This window comes from Mus pahari, chromosome 17 (assembly GCF_900095145.1).
Source record: "Mus pahari chromosome 17, PAHARI_EIJ_v1.1, whole genome shotgun sequence".
NCBI lineage: Eukaryota > Metazoa > Chordata > Mammalia > Rodentia > Muridae > Mus > Mus pahari.
In genome coordinates, this window is record NC_034606.1 from 1,150,547 (window position 1) to 1,166,220 (window position 15,674).

General features: G+C 41.0%; 1 protein-coding gene across 4 annotated transcripts in view; it reads left to right on the forward strand.

The window, feature by feature from the left end:
* The first annotated feature begins 7,060 nt into the window (after positions 1-7,060).
* The window catches only part of Mtdh (metadherin), a 61,368-nt gene continuing 52,754 nt past the window's right edge, over positions 7,061-15,674 (forward strand). For 2 of the 4 annotated variants that reach the window (XM_029547897.1, XM_029547899.1), the window contains exon 1: positions 7,061-7,783. In XM_029547897.1, the coding sequence (XP_029403757.1) occupies positions 7,406-7,783 (378 nt within the window). In that variant the 5' untranslated portion in view covers positions 7,061-7,405. The remainder of the gene's footprint in view (positions 7,784-15,674) is intronic. The other 2 variants (XM_021216369.2, XM_029547898.1) reach the window with 1 other exon arrangement.

The window sequence follows — 15,674 nt, forward strand, 5'->3', positions numbered from 1 at the left end:
TATATATGCACATTTATTGTATAAAATATTACCTGTATAATAAATAATGGTAGTGTTGAGAAATTTTGTTCTTAAAAATCATTGGTGGGGCCTTTGGGTTTCTGTCTGTGCCCAGAGCTGATCCTATGCCACAGCACTCCATACCCAAATACCACTACTAGGAGAGAGCTTTTCTCACAGGAGTGCAGACATGTGAGCACAGGTAAGACCACCACTTCTGCTCATATTCCTGGCCCAAGAGGGATCCACCCAGAGCTATCAGGACAGAGAAACCAAGGAACAGCTAGGTACAGGATCCTTCCAGTTTCTATCTACACTCCAGAGCGAACCTTGTACCACAGCTCTGCATACCCAATTCCTCCTGGAGAGAACTGGTCTCCCAGGCGTATTGACAAAGAGGCTTGCAGGAGGGACAAGTCACAGTCAGAGATGGCAAGACCAGAGATAACTAGAGGCAAGGGCAAGAACATAAGCAACAGAAACCAAGGCTACTTGGAACCATCAGAACCCAGATCTTCCACAACAGCAAGCCCTGGATACCTCAACACACCATCTCATGATGATGATAGAGGACTTTAAGAAGGACATAAATAACTCCCTTAAAGAAGTACAGGAGAACACAGGTAAACAGGTAGAAGCCCTTAAAGAGCAAACACAATAATCCCTTAAAGAATTACAGGAAAACACAACCAAAAGGGTGAAGGAATTGAACAAAAACCTTCCAGGATCTAAAAATAGAAATAGAATCAATAAAGAAATCACAAAGGGAGACAACCCTGGAGATAGAAAACCTAGGAAAGAGATCAGGAGTCATAGATGCAAGCATCACCAACAGAATACAAGAGACAGAAGAGAAAATCTCAGTTGCAGATGATACCATGGAAAACATTGACATAAGAACCAAAGAAAACGCAAAATGCAAAAAACTCCTAACCCAAAACATCCAGGACACAATAAGAAGATCAAACCTAAGGATAATAGGTATAGAAGAGTGAAGATTTTCAACTTAAAGGGCAGGTAAATATCTTCAACAAAATTATAGAAGAAAACTTCCCTAACCAATAGAGATGCCCGTGAACATATAAGAAGTCTACAGAATGCCAAATAGATTGGAACAGAAAAGAAATTCCTCCTGTCACATGATTGAAATACAAAATGCAAAAAACAAAAAAAGAATTATTAAAAGCAGTAAGGGAAAAAGGTTAAGTAACATATAAAGGCAGACCAATCAGAATTACACCAGACTTCTCACCAGAGACTATGAAAGCTGGAAGATCCAGGACAGCTGTTATAAAGGCCCTAAATGAACATAAATGCCAGACCATGCTACTATACCGAACAAAACTCTCAGTTACCATAGATGGAGAAACCAAGATATCCCACGACAAAACCAAATCTACACAATATCTTTCCACAAATCCAGCACTACAAGGGATAAAAGATGGAAAATGCCAACACAAGGAAGAAAACTACACCCTAGAAAAAGCAAGAAAGTAATCTTTTTCCAACACCCAATAGAATATATCCACACAAACATAAAAATAACATAAAAAAATAACAGGAAGCAACAGTCACTATTCCTTAATATCTCTTAACATCAATGGACTCAATTCCCCAATAAAAAGACATAACTGGATACATAAACAGGATCCAGCACTTTGCTGCATACAGAAAACGCACCTCAGTGTCAAATACAGACACTACCTCAGAGTAAAAGGTTGGAAAATAATTTTCCAAGCATATGGTCCCAAGAAACAAGCTGGAGTAGCCATTCTAATACTGAATAAAATCAANGTTCAACCAAAAGTTATCAAAAAGGATAAGGAAGGATACTTCATACTCATCATAGAAAAATCTAACAAGAACTTTCAATTCTGAACATCTATGTTCCAAATGCAAGGGCCCCACATTCATAAAAGAAATTTTACTAAAGTTCAAAGCACACATTGTGCCTCACACAATAAAAGTGGGAAAATTTAACACCCCACTTTCATCAATGGACAGATCATGGAAATACAAACTAAACAGAGCCACAATGAACATAACAATATGGACCAAATGGATTTAACTGATATCTATTTCATCCTAAAATAAAAGAATATATCTTCTTCTCAGCACCTCACAGTACCTTCTCCAAAATTGACCATTTAATTGGTTACAAAACGGGACTCAACAGATAGAGAAGAATGAAATAATCCCATGCATCCTGTCAGATCACCACAGACTAAGGCTGGTCTTGAATAGCAACAAAAACAACAGAAAGCCCACATACACATGGAAACTGAGCAATGCCCTACTCAATGATAACTTGGTCAAGGAAGAAAAAAAGAAATTAAAGACTTTTTAGAATTTAACAAAAATGAAGGTACAACATACCCAAATTTATGGGACACAATCAAAACAGTGCTAAGAGGAAATCTCAGTTCTGAATGCCTCAAAAACAAAAACAAAAACAAAAACAAGCCAAAATAAACAAACAAACAAAAAAAAAAAACTGGAGAGAGCATATACTACTAGCTTAACAGCACACCTGAAAGCTCTAGAACAACAAGAAGCAAATCCACCCAAGAGGAGTAGAAGGCAGGAAATAAACTCAGGGATGAAATCAACCAAGTAGAAACAAAAAGAACGATACAAAGAATCAACAAAACCAGGAGCTGGTTCTTTGAGAAAATCTACAAGATAGATAAACCCTTAGCCAGAATAGCCAGAGCACACAGAGACAATATCCAAATTAACAAAATCAGAAATGAAAAGGAAGATACAACAAGAGAAACTGACAAAATTTTAAAAAAATCATCAGATCCTACTACAAAAGCCTATTCTCAGCAAAACTGGAAAATCTGGATGAAATGGACAATTTTCTAGACAGATACCAAATACCAAAGTTAAATCAGGATCAGATCAACAATCTAAAGAGAACCATAACCCCTAAATAAACAGAAGCAGTCATTAAAAGTCTCCCAACCAAAAAACCGCAGGACCAGTTGGGGTTAGTGGAGAATTCTATCAGACCTTTAAAGAAGACCTAATACCGATACTCTTCAAACTATTCCACAAAATAGCCACAGAAGGAACACTACCAACTCATTCAATGAAGCCACAGTCAAACTGCATATTCTCCCTCGGAGATGGAATGGTTCCTGTCTAATCAGGAACCTGTCACAATTTCCCTTCACAGAGGACTTCATAAGAGATTATTACTCCTATCATGTTTAATGTTCCAAATAGATTTTAAAAACTGATTGAGTGCATATTACTTTTAGTTTCAGAAGACATCATGTATATTTAAGAGGCATTTAACTATTATAAATTATTTTGATGACTTAAAAAATGTCAATATTGAGTTGTATATTTTAAAATAAATTTTATTAGTTTAATAAAAAAAAAAACACAGGAAGTTAAAAAAAAATGGGTGCAAAAAAACCTTTGCTTGGAATCCCACTTTTGCAGAACCTAAAGTGTGAGTTTTTGCTTGGTTTGGGAGGGTGTCAAATGAGCAGTCTCTTAGAGGTCCAAATATTTTAACCTTGGTGGTGCTATTTTGGGAGGTGATGAAACCTAACCTTTAGATTGTGGAGCCTTATTGGAAGGAGAAAGCCACTGCTGTTGGGCTTTGAGCGTTATAGAATCACCCCGCCTCTACTTTTCTCTGTTCCTTCCTGTCAATCAAAGTGTGATCAGTCAGCTTCTGCTGCCACGCCCTTCTAGCCTTATAGACCCTAACCCTCTGAACAGTATATCAAAATAAACTCTTTCTTTCATACTATACTTTTGGTCATATTTTAATCACAGCAATAAAAATAAGCATTTGGGGCCGGGCATGGTGGCGCATGCCTTTAATCCCAGCACTCGGGAGGCAGAGGCAGGAGGATTTCTGAGTTCGAGGCCAGCCTGGTCTACAGAATGAGTTTCAGGACAGCCAGGGCTACACAGAGAAACCCTACCTCGAAAAACCAAAAAAAAAAAAAAAATAAATAAAATAAAATAAAATAAGCATTTGGGGTTTTGTTTGTTCAAAATGGGACTTGACTAGGAAGCCCTGACTAGCCTGGAACTCTGAGTCCTCCTGCCCCAGCCTCCTGAATCAAGCACAAACATGCACCACCATATCTAGGGATAAGTGACTTTAAAAAAAAAATTTTTGTGAGCCACCATGTGGTTGCTGGGATTTGAACTCAGGACCTGGTAGGGGAGCAAGGGCAGGGGGCGGAGTATAGGGAACTTTCGGGTTAGCATTTGAAACGTAAATAAAGAAAATTAAAAAAAAAAGATAAAAGATAATAAAAAAATAAAATGATAATGAGAAAAGAGCCAGTCTACAAAAAATATTTTTATTGTAGTATTATATTATAATTATAATATTATTTACAATGTAAGTACATTGTAGCTATTTTCAGACATACCAGAAGGCATTCAATTTCACTACAGATGGTTGTGAATCACCATGTGGTTGCTGGGATTTGAACTCAGGACCTTCGTAAGAGCAGTCAGTGTTCTTAACAGCTGAGCCACCTCTCCAGCCCCCGACTATTTTTTTTGTAAAGATTTATTTATTTATTTATTTATTTAATGTATGTAAGTACACTGTAGCTGTCTTCTGAAACACCAGAAGAGGGCATCAAACCACATTACAGTTGGTTGTGAGCCACCACATGGTTGCTGGGAATTGAACTCAGGATCTCTGAAAGAGCAGTTAGTGCTCTTAACTGCTCAGCCATCTTCCAGCCTGATAAGTGACTTTAGAAAACATCCTGAATGGCTTCTTGGAAGCAGTTGACAAGTCCTAAACCAAAATATTTAAGGTATATAACTTGAACCTTGGAAAGCCTATGAAATGATCACAATGAAGAACATATCTACCTTTCCCACATTCCCTTGGATCCCTTCTTAAGACCTTCCTGGAGCTTCCTTGGTCCTACCCCATATCCCTAAGTAACCACTGATTTGCTATCTCTGTAGATTAGTTTGCATTTTCTAATTATACCCAAATGGAATCATACCCTATGTACTTTTTATCTGGCTTCTTTCTCTCAGCATTGATATTCACACCGTTGTATGTGTTTATAGCTCGTTCCTTTTTATCTATGATTGACAGTCCCTGGAATGAGTTACTCAGAAAAAGCACTCATTTCTAACCCTGAACTTCTCATACAGGGTTTTAGACATATTTTGCATTTAATCTTTGTTATTCACGAGGAATTAGGACTTTGTCTACTTAGATCAGAGCTAGTATTCCATCACACACATCTGTTTTGGCTTGATTCTTTTAAAGCATTGCTTTATTTAAATTTTAATCTAATCTTCATGCTATTGCAACAAATAACCCTAACTTTCTGGAAGTATAATTATATTCTTACAAGTTTTGTTAACTGTAATGAATGCAAACCAGTTGATTGTGACCCTACTTTTTTGTTTTTAAAATGTAAGTGCATGGTGGGATACATGCTTAAAGGATCTGGGTTTAATCCCCAACATGAACACAAAAACAAAGTGCGTACACAAAGAGAAGGAGGGAATGAGGGAGGACCAGATATAATGACAAGAATGTCCCTGATACCAAATACAGCAAGTGGGAAAAAAAAAAAAAAACAACACAAGATGACATGATCTTACTAAATCATTTACTTGCTAGACTGTCAAACATTTAATTATACATTTAATCACAGACACTGTTTCCTTACCGCAAAGTCAAAATACAAATACTAAGGTAGTCCTCAAGCATTTTTAAAATTAAGAACTGAGGGCTGGTGAGATGGCTCAGTGGGTAAGAGCACCCGACTGCTCTTCGAAGGTCCAGAGTTCAAATCCGGGCAACCACATGGTGGTTCACAACCATCTGTAACAAGATCTGACGCCCTCTTCTGGGATGTCTGAAGACAGCTACAGTGTACTTACATATAATAAATAAATAAATCTTTAAAAAAAAAAAAAGAAAGAAAGAAAGAAAAATTAAGAACTTAAGAAGCACCTCAGCTATTTATGCTAACGTACAATTTCTGTAATTCTCTAATTCATAAATTCACAGGTGATAATCTAAAATGATCAGGAGAACTTCTTAGAAAAACTATGACCAACCCAAATAGGTGGGATTATAAATCTTATTCCAAAAATATGAATGGAATTTGAATAGGTTTTCAGTTTGTATTTACTTCAGTTGCTTACATGCTAATTAACATTTAATTATAGACACAGTTTCCTTACTGCAAAGTCAAAATACAAATACTAAGGTAGTCCTCAAGTATTTTTAAAATTAAGAACTGAAGAAGCGCCTCAGCTATTTATTTTTGGTGCTGGGAATCGACGCCAGGGCCTTGCATATGTTCAGCAAGCAAGTTCTATCGCCGAGCGACATTCCCCAACCCACCTAGTTTCCTTCTAATGCTACATTTGACTGTTGGACAACACAAGCACTCAAACATTGCAATTCTTTTTGGGTTGTATAAAAGCTTAAAATAATATGCTTCTCTTGCATATAAATACAGTCTAAGGGCTTCCTCTTAATATTTCCTATTAAGGCTACAAAACAGTAGAAAAATAATAGTGCCTCCCACGGGCTTGCCGACTTTTAAAATCTGGAGCCTGACAACAGACAGCGGGAGTGAACGACAGAACAGACGCAAACGTTGGCAAACGTTAATCTGCTAGTCAGCCCCGAAGAAATACTCGGATGTGAATTACACGTGCTCGCGGCCTCAGACTCCACCGAGCTCCCTCTGGAAGCATCCAACTGGCCCCTGACCGAGGGAGAAAAAGCCGGTCCACCGCACCACCACTGCAGGGAAGAGCGCAAAGCCGGCTCAGACTCCGATGGGTTTGGCCGCCTTGCTCGCGCGCAGGCCTCACACCTGAACCCCTCTCCGCATCCAGAGCGCCCGAGCCTGAAGGAGTTCCACCGTCGGGTTCCTAGCTCCCGCTTCGCAAGCTCCGCGTCGCCCCAAGCCGCCAACCCCACACAGCTCAAGGAGACCCCACTCCAAGACCAGAGTCCGCCCGGCCCCGCCCACCGCACCCACGTGACGCACGCCCCGCCCACAGCCTCCACGTGACCCGACCGGCCTCCGCGCGCAGCGTGGATCGCGGCCGGAGCCGCCATTGTTCCGCCGGGGGAGGACAGCGGGTCCTGGCGCTGGCGCCCCGACGCCGCTTAGCGGCCGCCTCTGGAGACACTCCGTCCCCGCCGCCCCGTGTCCTCCTGGTGGCGGCGGCGTGAGGTCGGCCGCGGAGACTGGGAACCCTTGGCTCTCCCCGTGGCGGCGGCGGCCCCCCGTTCCCTACTCCGGCGTGAGGGTTGGCCGCGATGCGCTCGGCCTGAGGTGTCGCGGCCCTGTCGCCTCCCACGACTGCTCCAGCGGCGGCTCCGCTCCCCGGCGTCATCCCGCGAGTCTCTCTGACGGGAGGGAAGATGGCTGCACGAAGCTGGCAGGACGAGCTGGCCCAGCAGGCCGAGGAGGGCTCTGCCCGGCTGCGGGAGTTGCTCTCGGTCGGCCTAGGTTTTCTGCGCACGGAGTTGGGCCTCGACCTGGGGCTAGAGCCGAAGCGGTACCCGGGCTGGGTGATCCTGGTGGGCACCGGCGCTCTCGGGCTGCTGCTGCTCTTCCTTCTAGGTTACGGCTGGGCCGCGGCTTGCGCCGGCGCCCGCAAGAAGCGAAGGAGCCCGCCCCGCAAGCGGGAGGAGGCGGCCCCGCCGACTCCGGCCCCCGAGGACGTAGCCCAGCTGAAGAATCTCAGAAGCGAGGAGCAAAAGAAGAAGAACCGGAAGAAGCTTCCTGAAAAGCCCAAAGTGAGTAGTGGCGAGGAGCCCGGTGGTCAAGGGAAGCGAGAGCGCTTAAGCGAGAGCTAAGGACGAGGTGGTAGGTGAACACGTTCCTTAGAAGGGGGAAGTCGGAAAGTGTAAGAGCCAGTAGGAAAGTCGCGTTTTCCTGAAGGGAAATTAACTCCAGGGGTAGGCATAAATAAAAGTGACCAAACTTAGAGCCATCGTATGAGAACCTTGGTTTCCCCCAAAGCAGATCCTTCCTAGAGGCCTGTGAAAGTTAGGCTGCTTGTGGAGGTTAATGGGACCCTACAGTGACGTTAGGAAGTTCTGAAAAGACTGCCTGGTAGAGAGATGTCTATCTCAAGTCACATTGAGACCTGAGACCGTCACGGAAGATAGGGGTGACCTAAAAACTCTGGCTTAAAGAGGATTACAGGTGTTGAGATCAAGACATACTCATCTTAGTTGGAAATGTTAGAGGGAAATGGTTACCCTGCCTTATCCTGGTGAGTGTGGCCATTGGGTTGCTGGTACAGGAACTGGGCAAAAGGGAGCTGGCGATCTAATACTCCTTCGGGATATACGGCCCCGAGAAAAACATAAGGCAAGTACAGCAAAGCAGTCTACAGTACAGTCCACGATGTGGAAGGCTTTTTTGATTTTTAATAAAACGTAAAGAGGTGACAGATTAGAATGCTGAAGAAGGTTGAGAGGAGATTTCAAGCCGCAGTTTGCTGGACCACATGTGGAAATGCAAAAGCTATTCCATTTTTATTAGGCCTTAGTGTTTTACTTCTGTATCCTGTGCCGTGATTTCTCTGTAATATTTTGTTACATGTATATTTGTTGGGGAGATTTTGTGCCATGGCATACCTGCAGAAGTCAGAGGAGAACTTGTTGGAGTTGGTTCCCCTTCCACCGTGCCTTTACCCACGGAACTGTTTAGTAGCCTGTTTTGCATATTTTATGTAATATGAAAGATCCGTAACATTAGAAATAATTATTAGTGTTGTGTTGGTGGTGGATGCATTAATCCCAGCACTTGGGAGGCAGTGGCAGGCAGATCTTTTGAGTTTGAGTCCATCCTGATCTGTATAGTTTCAGGACAGCAAGGACTACATAGAGAAACTTTGCCTCCAAAAAGGAAAAAGAAATACCTCCTATTTTTATATTATCTGAATGTAACTCTCTACCTTTTCAGAACACTTCAGTAAGCCAGTACCAGGCTCTTACTATGAAGAGATGTGCTCTGGTATGCTTGATGGGCATCTAGGAATTAAAGTCAATTGAGTGGGAGACAGGTTCATAAAAACTGTGTTCATGGACCCATAAGTACTAAATAGAAAGCTGACAGCTCATATCATAAGCACTCATGTTTTGATTGCTGAGTGGGAAGATAGAAGAGAGGAAACCTAGAAAGTTATCAGTATAATACTTTCTGAAGTTAGGAGAAGAGAAAACAGTACACTGAGATCATGCATAATTAAAAGTTCTGTAGACAGCCTCAAGGGTTAAGTAATGTTTTAATGAAAACAGAACTCTTGGTGTCAGAATAAAGGTGATCTGGAAACAAACCACATGCATTAATACTAAGGCCTCTGTGGATTGTGGCAAGTTATGAGATTTTCAAAGTCTCTTTAGGATGTTTAGAATTTCAGATGGATCTGAAGAGAGACAGGTGCTTCAAGAATCCATTTGAAGTGCATCATGACACAGATGACTCATCTGAAGGAAGAACACATACTTCACTATGAAAAATGTACAACAGATAGGATTTGGCTCATCCTGATTTTCATTTGCATTAAGGAAGGGGGGATGGGTAATAAGTAAATCTACTTGAGATGTTAGAGGAGCTGGAATTGGATCATTGAATGTGAATTAGGTGAAAAAATAACCTTCTGCCAAATAATAAGAATTATTAGAGAAGTTATGGTCCTGAAACTTTTTTTGATTAAAGGCATGTGCCTCTACAGTCTGGCTGGTCCTGAAACTTTTGACTGCAACTCAGAAATATATTTTGTATTCTAGCACAGGCATAAAATTTTTTTTTTTAATGCATTTGTGACTCACAAAATTGGTTTCTTATTTGATTATAAGGCCTGACACCCACATCCCACCCTCCCCTTAGAAAAATACTGCTTTCCAGGGCTAAGTATAAACTTCATTATTTCCTGTTCATTTTGTTTTTTGTACTGTGCTGCATTTTTACTTAGGGGAGGAAAAATCAAACAAGGCCTACTAATAGGTTGAAAGTAAGAAAAGGTGGGGTTTTACATCTTACTATGAAGGAAACAGGAAAAGTTAAAAACTCTGTCTCCCCAGGGAGCTCTGTGCCAGTTCCAGAAGGTGTTTATACACAGTCCACTCCCAGTGTATTCTCTGCTTTCATGGATTAAACCAACTAAGGACCAACATTTTATTTTTAGGGCCTGGTGATGTTGCTAAGTTGGTTAGAGTGCTTACTTGGCATGTATGACTTCCTAGGTTCGTTGGCCAGAACTGCATAAACTGGGGGGTCTTGGCATATGCCTATAGTCCCAACATTCAAAGTGGAGACAGGAGAATGAGACTTTGAAGGTCATCTTAAGCTTGAGGCCATCCAGGGATTCATGAGACCTCTCTTCCCCAGATCAATGATTTTTGAAAACTGCAGTTGTATTGTCATTAGTCCCTAACCTATACTGCATAACAACTGTATATAAAATATGTACTTTGGACTAAGTATAAGTACTCTGACATACCAATACTTTATTTTATTTTGTAAGGTACTTGCCGCCTGTACTTGGTATTCTTGAGAGTAATACCAAGTCTGTACTTGGTATTCTGGAATTCCTCTCCAATGGATACTAAGGGGCTTTATTCAAAACATTAACAAAGCCAGCTACACTGTGATTCGAGGGGCGGGGGAGGCACCAAATGTCTAATCTCAAAAGTTGCTTTTAAAGTAAAAGATTGAATCAGATTAGTGGGAAAAGCTTGAGAAATGCTAAAAGCTGGAGAAAAACACTATCTGTCAGCTTGAGAGGAATAGGGAACCCTAAATTTGAATAAAACATTTAACCTAATCTGTTTGACTTATATGTCCAAATTGAAGATCTTAGTTAAAACATTGAAGGAGTCTCCCTTTTGGGGTATTTGCAGTAGAGTCAGTTTGAATGTTCTTAAAATTTGTGAATTTCTGAGTTGTATTTCAGACCATTAAAGTTGAAACGTTTTAGAGTTGAATCTAGGGAACCTGCTTTCTTATACCTGCTTGTTACTCAAGATGGTTTTGAATTCCGGGCTGCAAGTGCTCCTTGCAACCTCAGCCCTGAGTTTTTGGCACTACAAGTGTGCACCACTGCCTGGCTTCTTAAATTTGTATTCATTACATGCTGATTAGTTTGAAAACCACTCACTGGAATAGAGCTATAAAGTCTATACTATAAGAACTTTTTTTTTTTTTTTTTAATGGTTTTTCGAGACAGGGTTTCTCTGGATAGCCCTGGCTATCCTGGAACTCACTTTGTAGACCAGGCTGGCCTCGAACTCAGAAATCCGCCTGCCTCTGCCTCCCGAGTGCTGGGATTAAAGGCATGCGCCACCTCGCCCGGCAAGAACTTTTATTCTTTTCTTTTTTGTATGCTTGTTTTAGAAACTGTATCTCACTATGCAGCTCTGACTGTCTTGGAACTCATCATGTAGCCCATGTTGGCCTTGAACTCGCAGAGTTTCACCTGCCTCTATCTCCGAAGTACTGGGATTAAAAATGTGCACCACTATACAGATGACCTTGTAATTTTGGCACTGAGGCTAGAGAATTACATTTTGAGATCCATGCCATTTTGAAATAGGGTATTTGTAAAAAAAAAAAAAAAAAAAAAAAATTCTTTCTAGCCATGCAGTGGTGGTGTACCTGTAATCATAAAATTCAAGCAGAGGCAGGGGGATCTTGAATTTAAGGTCAACCTCAGCTATACAGCAAGACTTGGCACCCCCCCCATTATTATTATTATTATTTTTTAGTTGAGTTACTTATTCAGGTAGATTTGGTTATATAAACTACTAGTTTCTTTGAATGAACATGAATGCTTTATGTTTCAGGATATTGCTTAAATCATGAAATCCATATTTTCAAAATCTGTGTGTGTGTGTGTGTGTGTGTGTGTGTGTGTGTGTTTGTGTGAACTTGTACATGTGTGGGTGTAGAAGCCAAAATCAAAAGTTGAATCTCTTCCTTAATCACCCCTGTTTTGTTTTGTTTTTTAATATTTTATTTATTTATTTTATGTAAGTACACTGCAGCTGTCTTCAGACACCACAGAAGAGGGAGTCAGATCTTGTTATGGATGGTTGTGAGCCACCATGTGGTTGCTGGGATTTGAACTCAGGACCTTCGGAAGAGCAGTCGGTGTTCTTACCCACTGAGCCATCTCACCAGCCCAATCACCCCTGTCTTAAACATTTTATTATGTGTTTGAATGTTCTACCTGCACATAAGCATTGCTTGGGGCCATGGAGGCCAAAAGAGCGCAGTGGATCCCTTGATACTGGAGTTACAGATCATGAACAACCATATGGGTGCTGGGAATTGAATCTTTCTGGAAGAAACAAGTGTTTTAAACTGCTTCTTCAGCCCCCTTCTTCATCATCATCATCTTCTTTTTGTTTTTTTGTTTTTGTTGTTTTTTCTTAGTAAAGTAATACATTTTATTTCAATTTTTTAAAAAAGATTTATTTGTTTATTATATGTAAGTACACTGTAGCTGTCTACAGACACTCCAGAAAAGGGCGTCGGATCTTGTTACTGATGGTTATGAGCCACCATGTGGTTGCTGGGATTTGAACTCCGGACCTTTGGAAGAGAAGTCGGGTGCTCTTACCCACTGAGCTATCTCACCAGCCCTTATTTCAATTTTTATACATGTTGATCGTATTCATTGCCCTTCCCCAACCATCCAGATCCTCCCCACCACTCAACTTCACATACTCTTTTATTTTATGCACCATCAAAAACAAAGGGCTGGAGAGATGGCTCAGTGGTTAAGAGCACTGACTTCCAGAGGTCCTGAGTTCAATTTCCAGGAACCACATGGGGCTCACAACCATCTGTAATGGGATCTGATGCCCTCTTCTGGTGTGTCTGAAGACAGTAACAGTGTACTCACAGATATAAAATAAATATATCTTCTTTTTAAATCAAAAGAGTCAAAACCAGTAAGATAGATAAATAAATAACAAAACAAAAGGTGCACCATAAAACATGATTCTGTTTGTGGTGGCTAACTACTCGGCTGTCGGGCCTGCCCTGGAATGTGTTTGATAGAATTCCATTGAAGAAACCTTTTCTTTTTGTTGTTTTGGTTTTTGGAAACAGGGTTTCTCTGTGCAGCCTTGGCCATCTTGAAACTCTGTAGACCAGGCTGGCCTCAAATTCAAGAGATTTACCTGTCTCTGCCTCTCAAGTGCTGGGATTGAAGGCATGTGTTGCCACCACTGTTTTTTTTGTTTCTTAATAAATTATACCCAAACATACTCCTCCCTCTCCCTCACCCCTTCTAAGATGTTCCCAACTTCACATATCCTTTTTTCAGTGACCCACTGAGTCCAGTTAGTGCTGTCTAGATGCACTAAGATTTGATGGTATGAAACTTTCCCACCTATCTTAATTTAGGCAACTTACCAGTAGTCATACCCTGAAAGGACATTGACTCCCTCTGTCCCAGCACCTGTAAAATGCCAGTAACTCCTTAGCTAAGAATGAGGCCTGTAAGTTCATGCCCCATCCATGAGGTACTTTTGAGTGGCTTGATCTTAGGCAGGTAACACAGTTACTGTTTCTTTGTGAGTACAGTAGCCATATAGTGTCCAAAAGGGCATTTCACAGTCCTCCTGTATATCCCCTGGAGCTTATATTCTTCCCTCCCCTTCTTCCACAGCATTCTGTTCTCTAAGCCTTGAGGGGGTGATACAGATGTTGCATTTGGAGCTGAGCATCCATGTCATTTATTCTTAGCATTTATTTGGTTCTGAGTCACTTTTTAAATTACTGCCCATCAGAGAAAGCTTCTGGCCAAGGTTGAAAGCACACTGATCTATGGCATAAACAGATTTTTAGAAAGGCGGTTTGATATCATGTCCCTTAGGCACAGCAACAGCAGTAGCCAGCTACCCAGGTTTTGACTAAGTTGTCGTATTGATTTTGTCTTAGTTTTCTTTTTTTGTTGTTTTGTTTTTGAGAGATACAAGTGACTTTTATGTGGGTGCTGGGAACAAGTAAACCTTCTCCCCAGAACCCTAAGATTTATTTTTAAAACTTTGTTTTTATTTGTAGACTATTAAGCCTTTTTCCCCATTTTTTTATTGATTATTTACATTTCAAATGTTACCTCCTTCCCAGTTTCCCCTCCACACCCCTATCCCCTTCCCCATATTAAGCCTTTTAAATACATCTTTTCTTTTTAGTTTTTGAGACAGGATTTCTCTGTGTAGTCTTACCTGTCCTGGAACTTGCTCTGTAGACCAGGCTGACCTCAAAGTCAGAGAGATTGCCTGCCTCTGGCTTGTAAGTATTGGAGTTAAAGATGTGTGTTAACCACCACCTTGCATTTGCTTTTTGTTGTTATTAAATATATTTTTCAACCTATATATTTTTAATACACTGGTTTACTTTTTATTCTCTAATAAAAATCTAGCTATAGGTCTTTTAGGTGAGAACTGCAGGTGCTCTATCTCTAAAACTGAAAGGAAAGGGTACTTTTCATTTGCTGGCTTTTTTTCTTTCATTCTTTTTCTCTTTTATTGGCTTTTTTTTTTTTTTTTTTGGTTTTTCGAGACAGGGTTTCTCTGTGTAGCCCTGGCTGTCCTGGATCTCACTTTGTAGACCAGGCTGGCCTTGAACTCAGAAATCCGCCTGCCTCTGCCTCCTGAGTGCTGGGATTAAAGGCATGCACCACCATGCCTGGCTTTTTATTGTCATTTTAAGTAATCATTCCTTTATGTGGTTTTTCATGTTGCCCCAAGTCAATTCAGGTTTTAAATGAGTAAATATATTCTTCATTGAATCTTTTAGTCTGAGTAATGATTTCAGAAGATGTAGGATCTTAGCTGAAATTGTCTCTAGCGTTAGGAAGGTTGAGAACCACTGCCATAACTACTGGACCATCTCTCCAGCCCCTGTGCTTTTAGTGTCTTTCCTAGTACCACAAGCTCACCTCTTAACTCAGGTGCCTCATGTCTCAGTGGGGGTCCTGACTCTTGAGTATTGTTGGGATTGCAGGCATTCATTTGCCCCCATACTTAGCTAGCTAGTAAGGAGTCTTTTTGAAATAATGAATTTCCATCCTGCCTAAAATGAACTTTTCATAGCTTTTGTACTCAAAATCAAAACCTCTTTCCATGGCCTATCTGTCCCAGCACCTGCTTTTCTTTCTTATTTATTACTTATTTTTATATATAAGTACACTGTAGTTGTATTCAGACACCAGGAGAGGGCGTCAGATGTCATTACAGATGGTTGTGAGCCACCATGTGGTTGCTTGGATTTGAACTCAGGGCCTTCGGAAGAGCAGTCAGTGCTCTTAACCTCTGAGCCATCTCTCCAGCCCCCTGCTTTTCTTTCAAAGCCAGTTGTTAGCTTCATTTTATTTGCTACTTTAAACTACACTGGTGGTTTGTTGTTATTTATTGTTGTTGTCTGATTTGGGTCTTCACAGATGTTTTCATAGTTCATTGTCTTTACATGAACAGATGATAAAGTTTCTAGAATAGTCTTTCACCATTAGTTTTATCAGCCCTTAGATCTTATCTTAAAATTCACCTTAGAAAGCCAGAAGAGGCCGGGCCTGGTGGCGCAGGCCTTTAATCCCAGCACTCGGGAGGCAGAGGCAGGCGGATTTCTGAGTTCGAGGCCAGCCTGGTCTACCAAGTGAGTTCC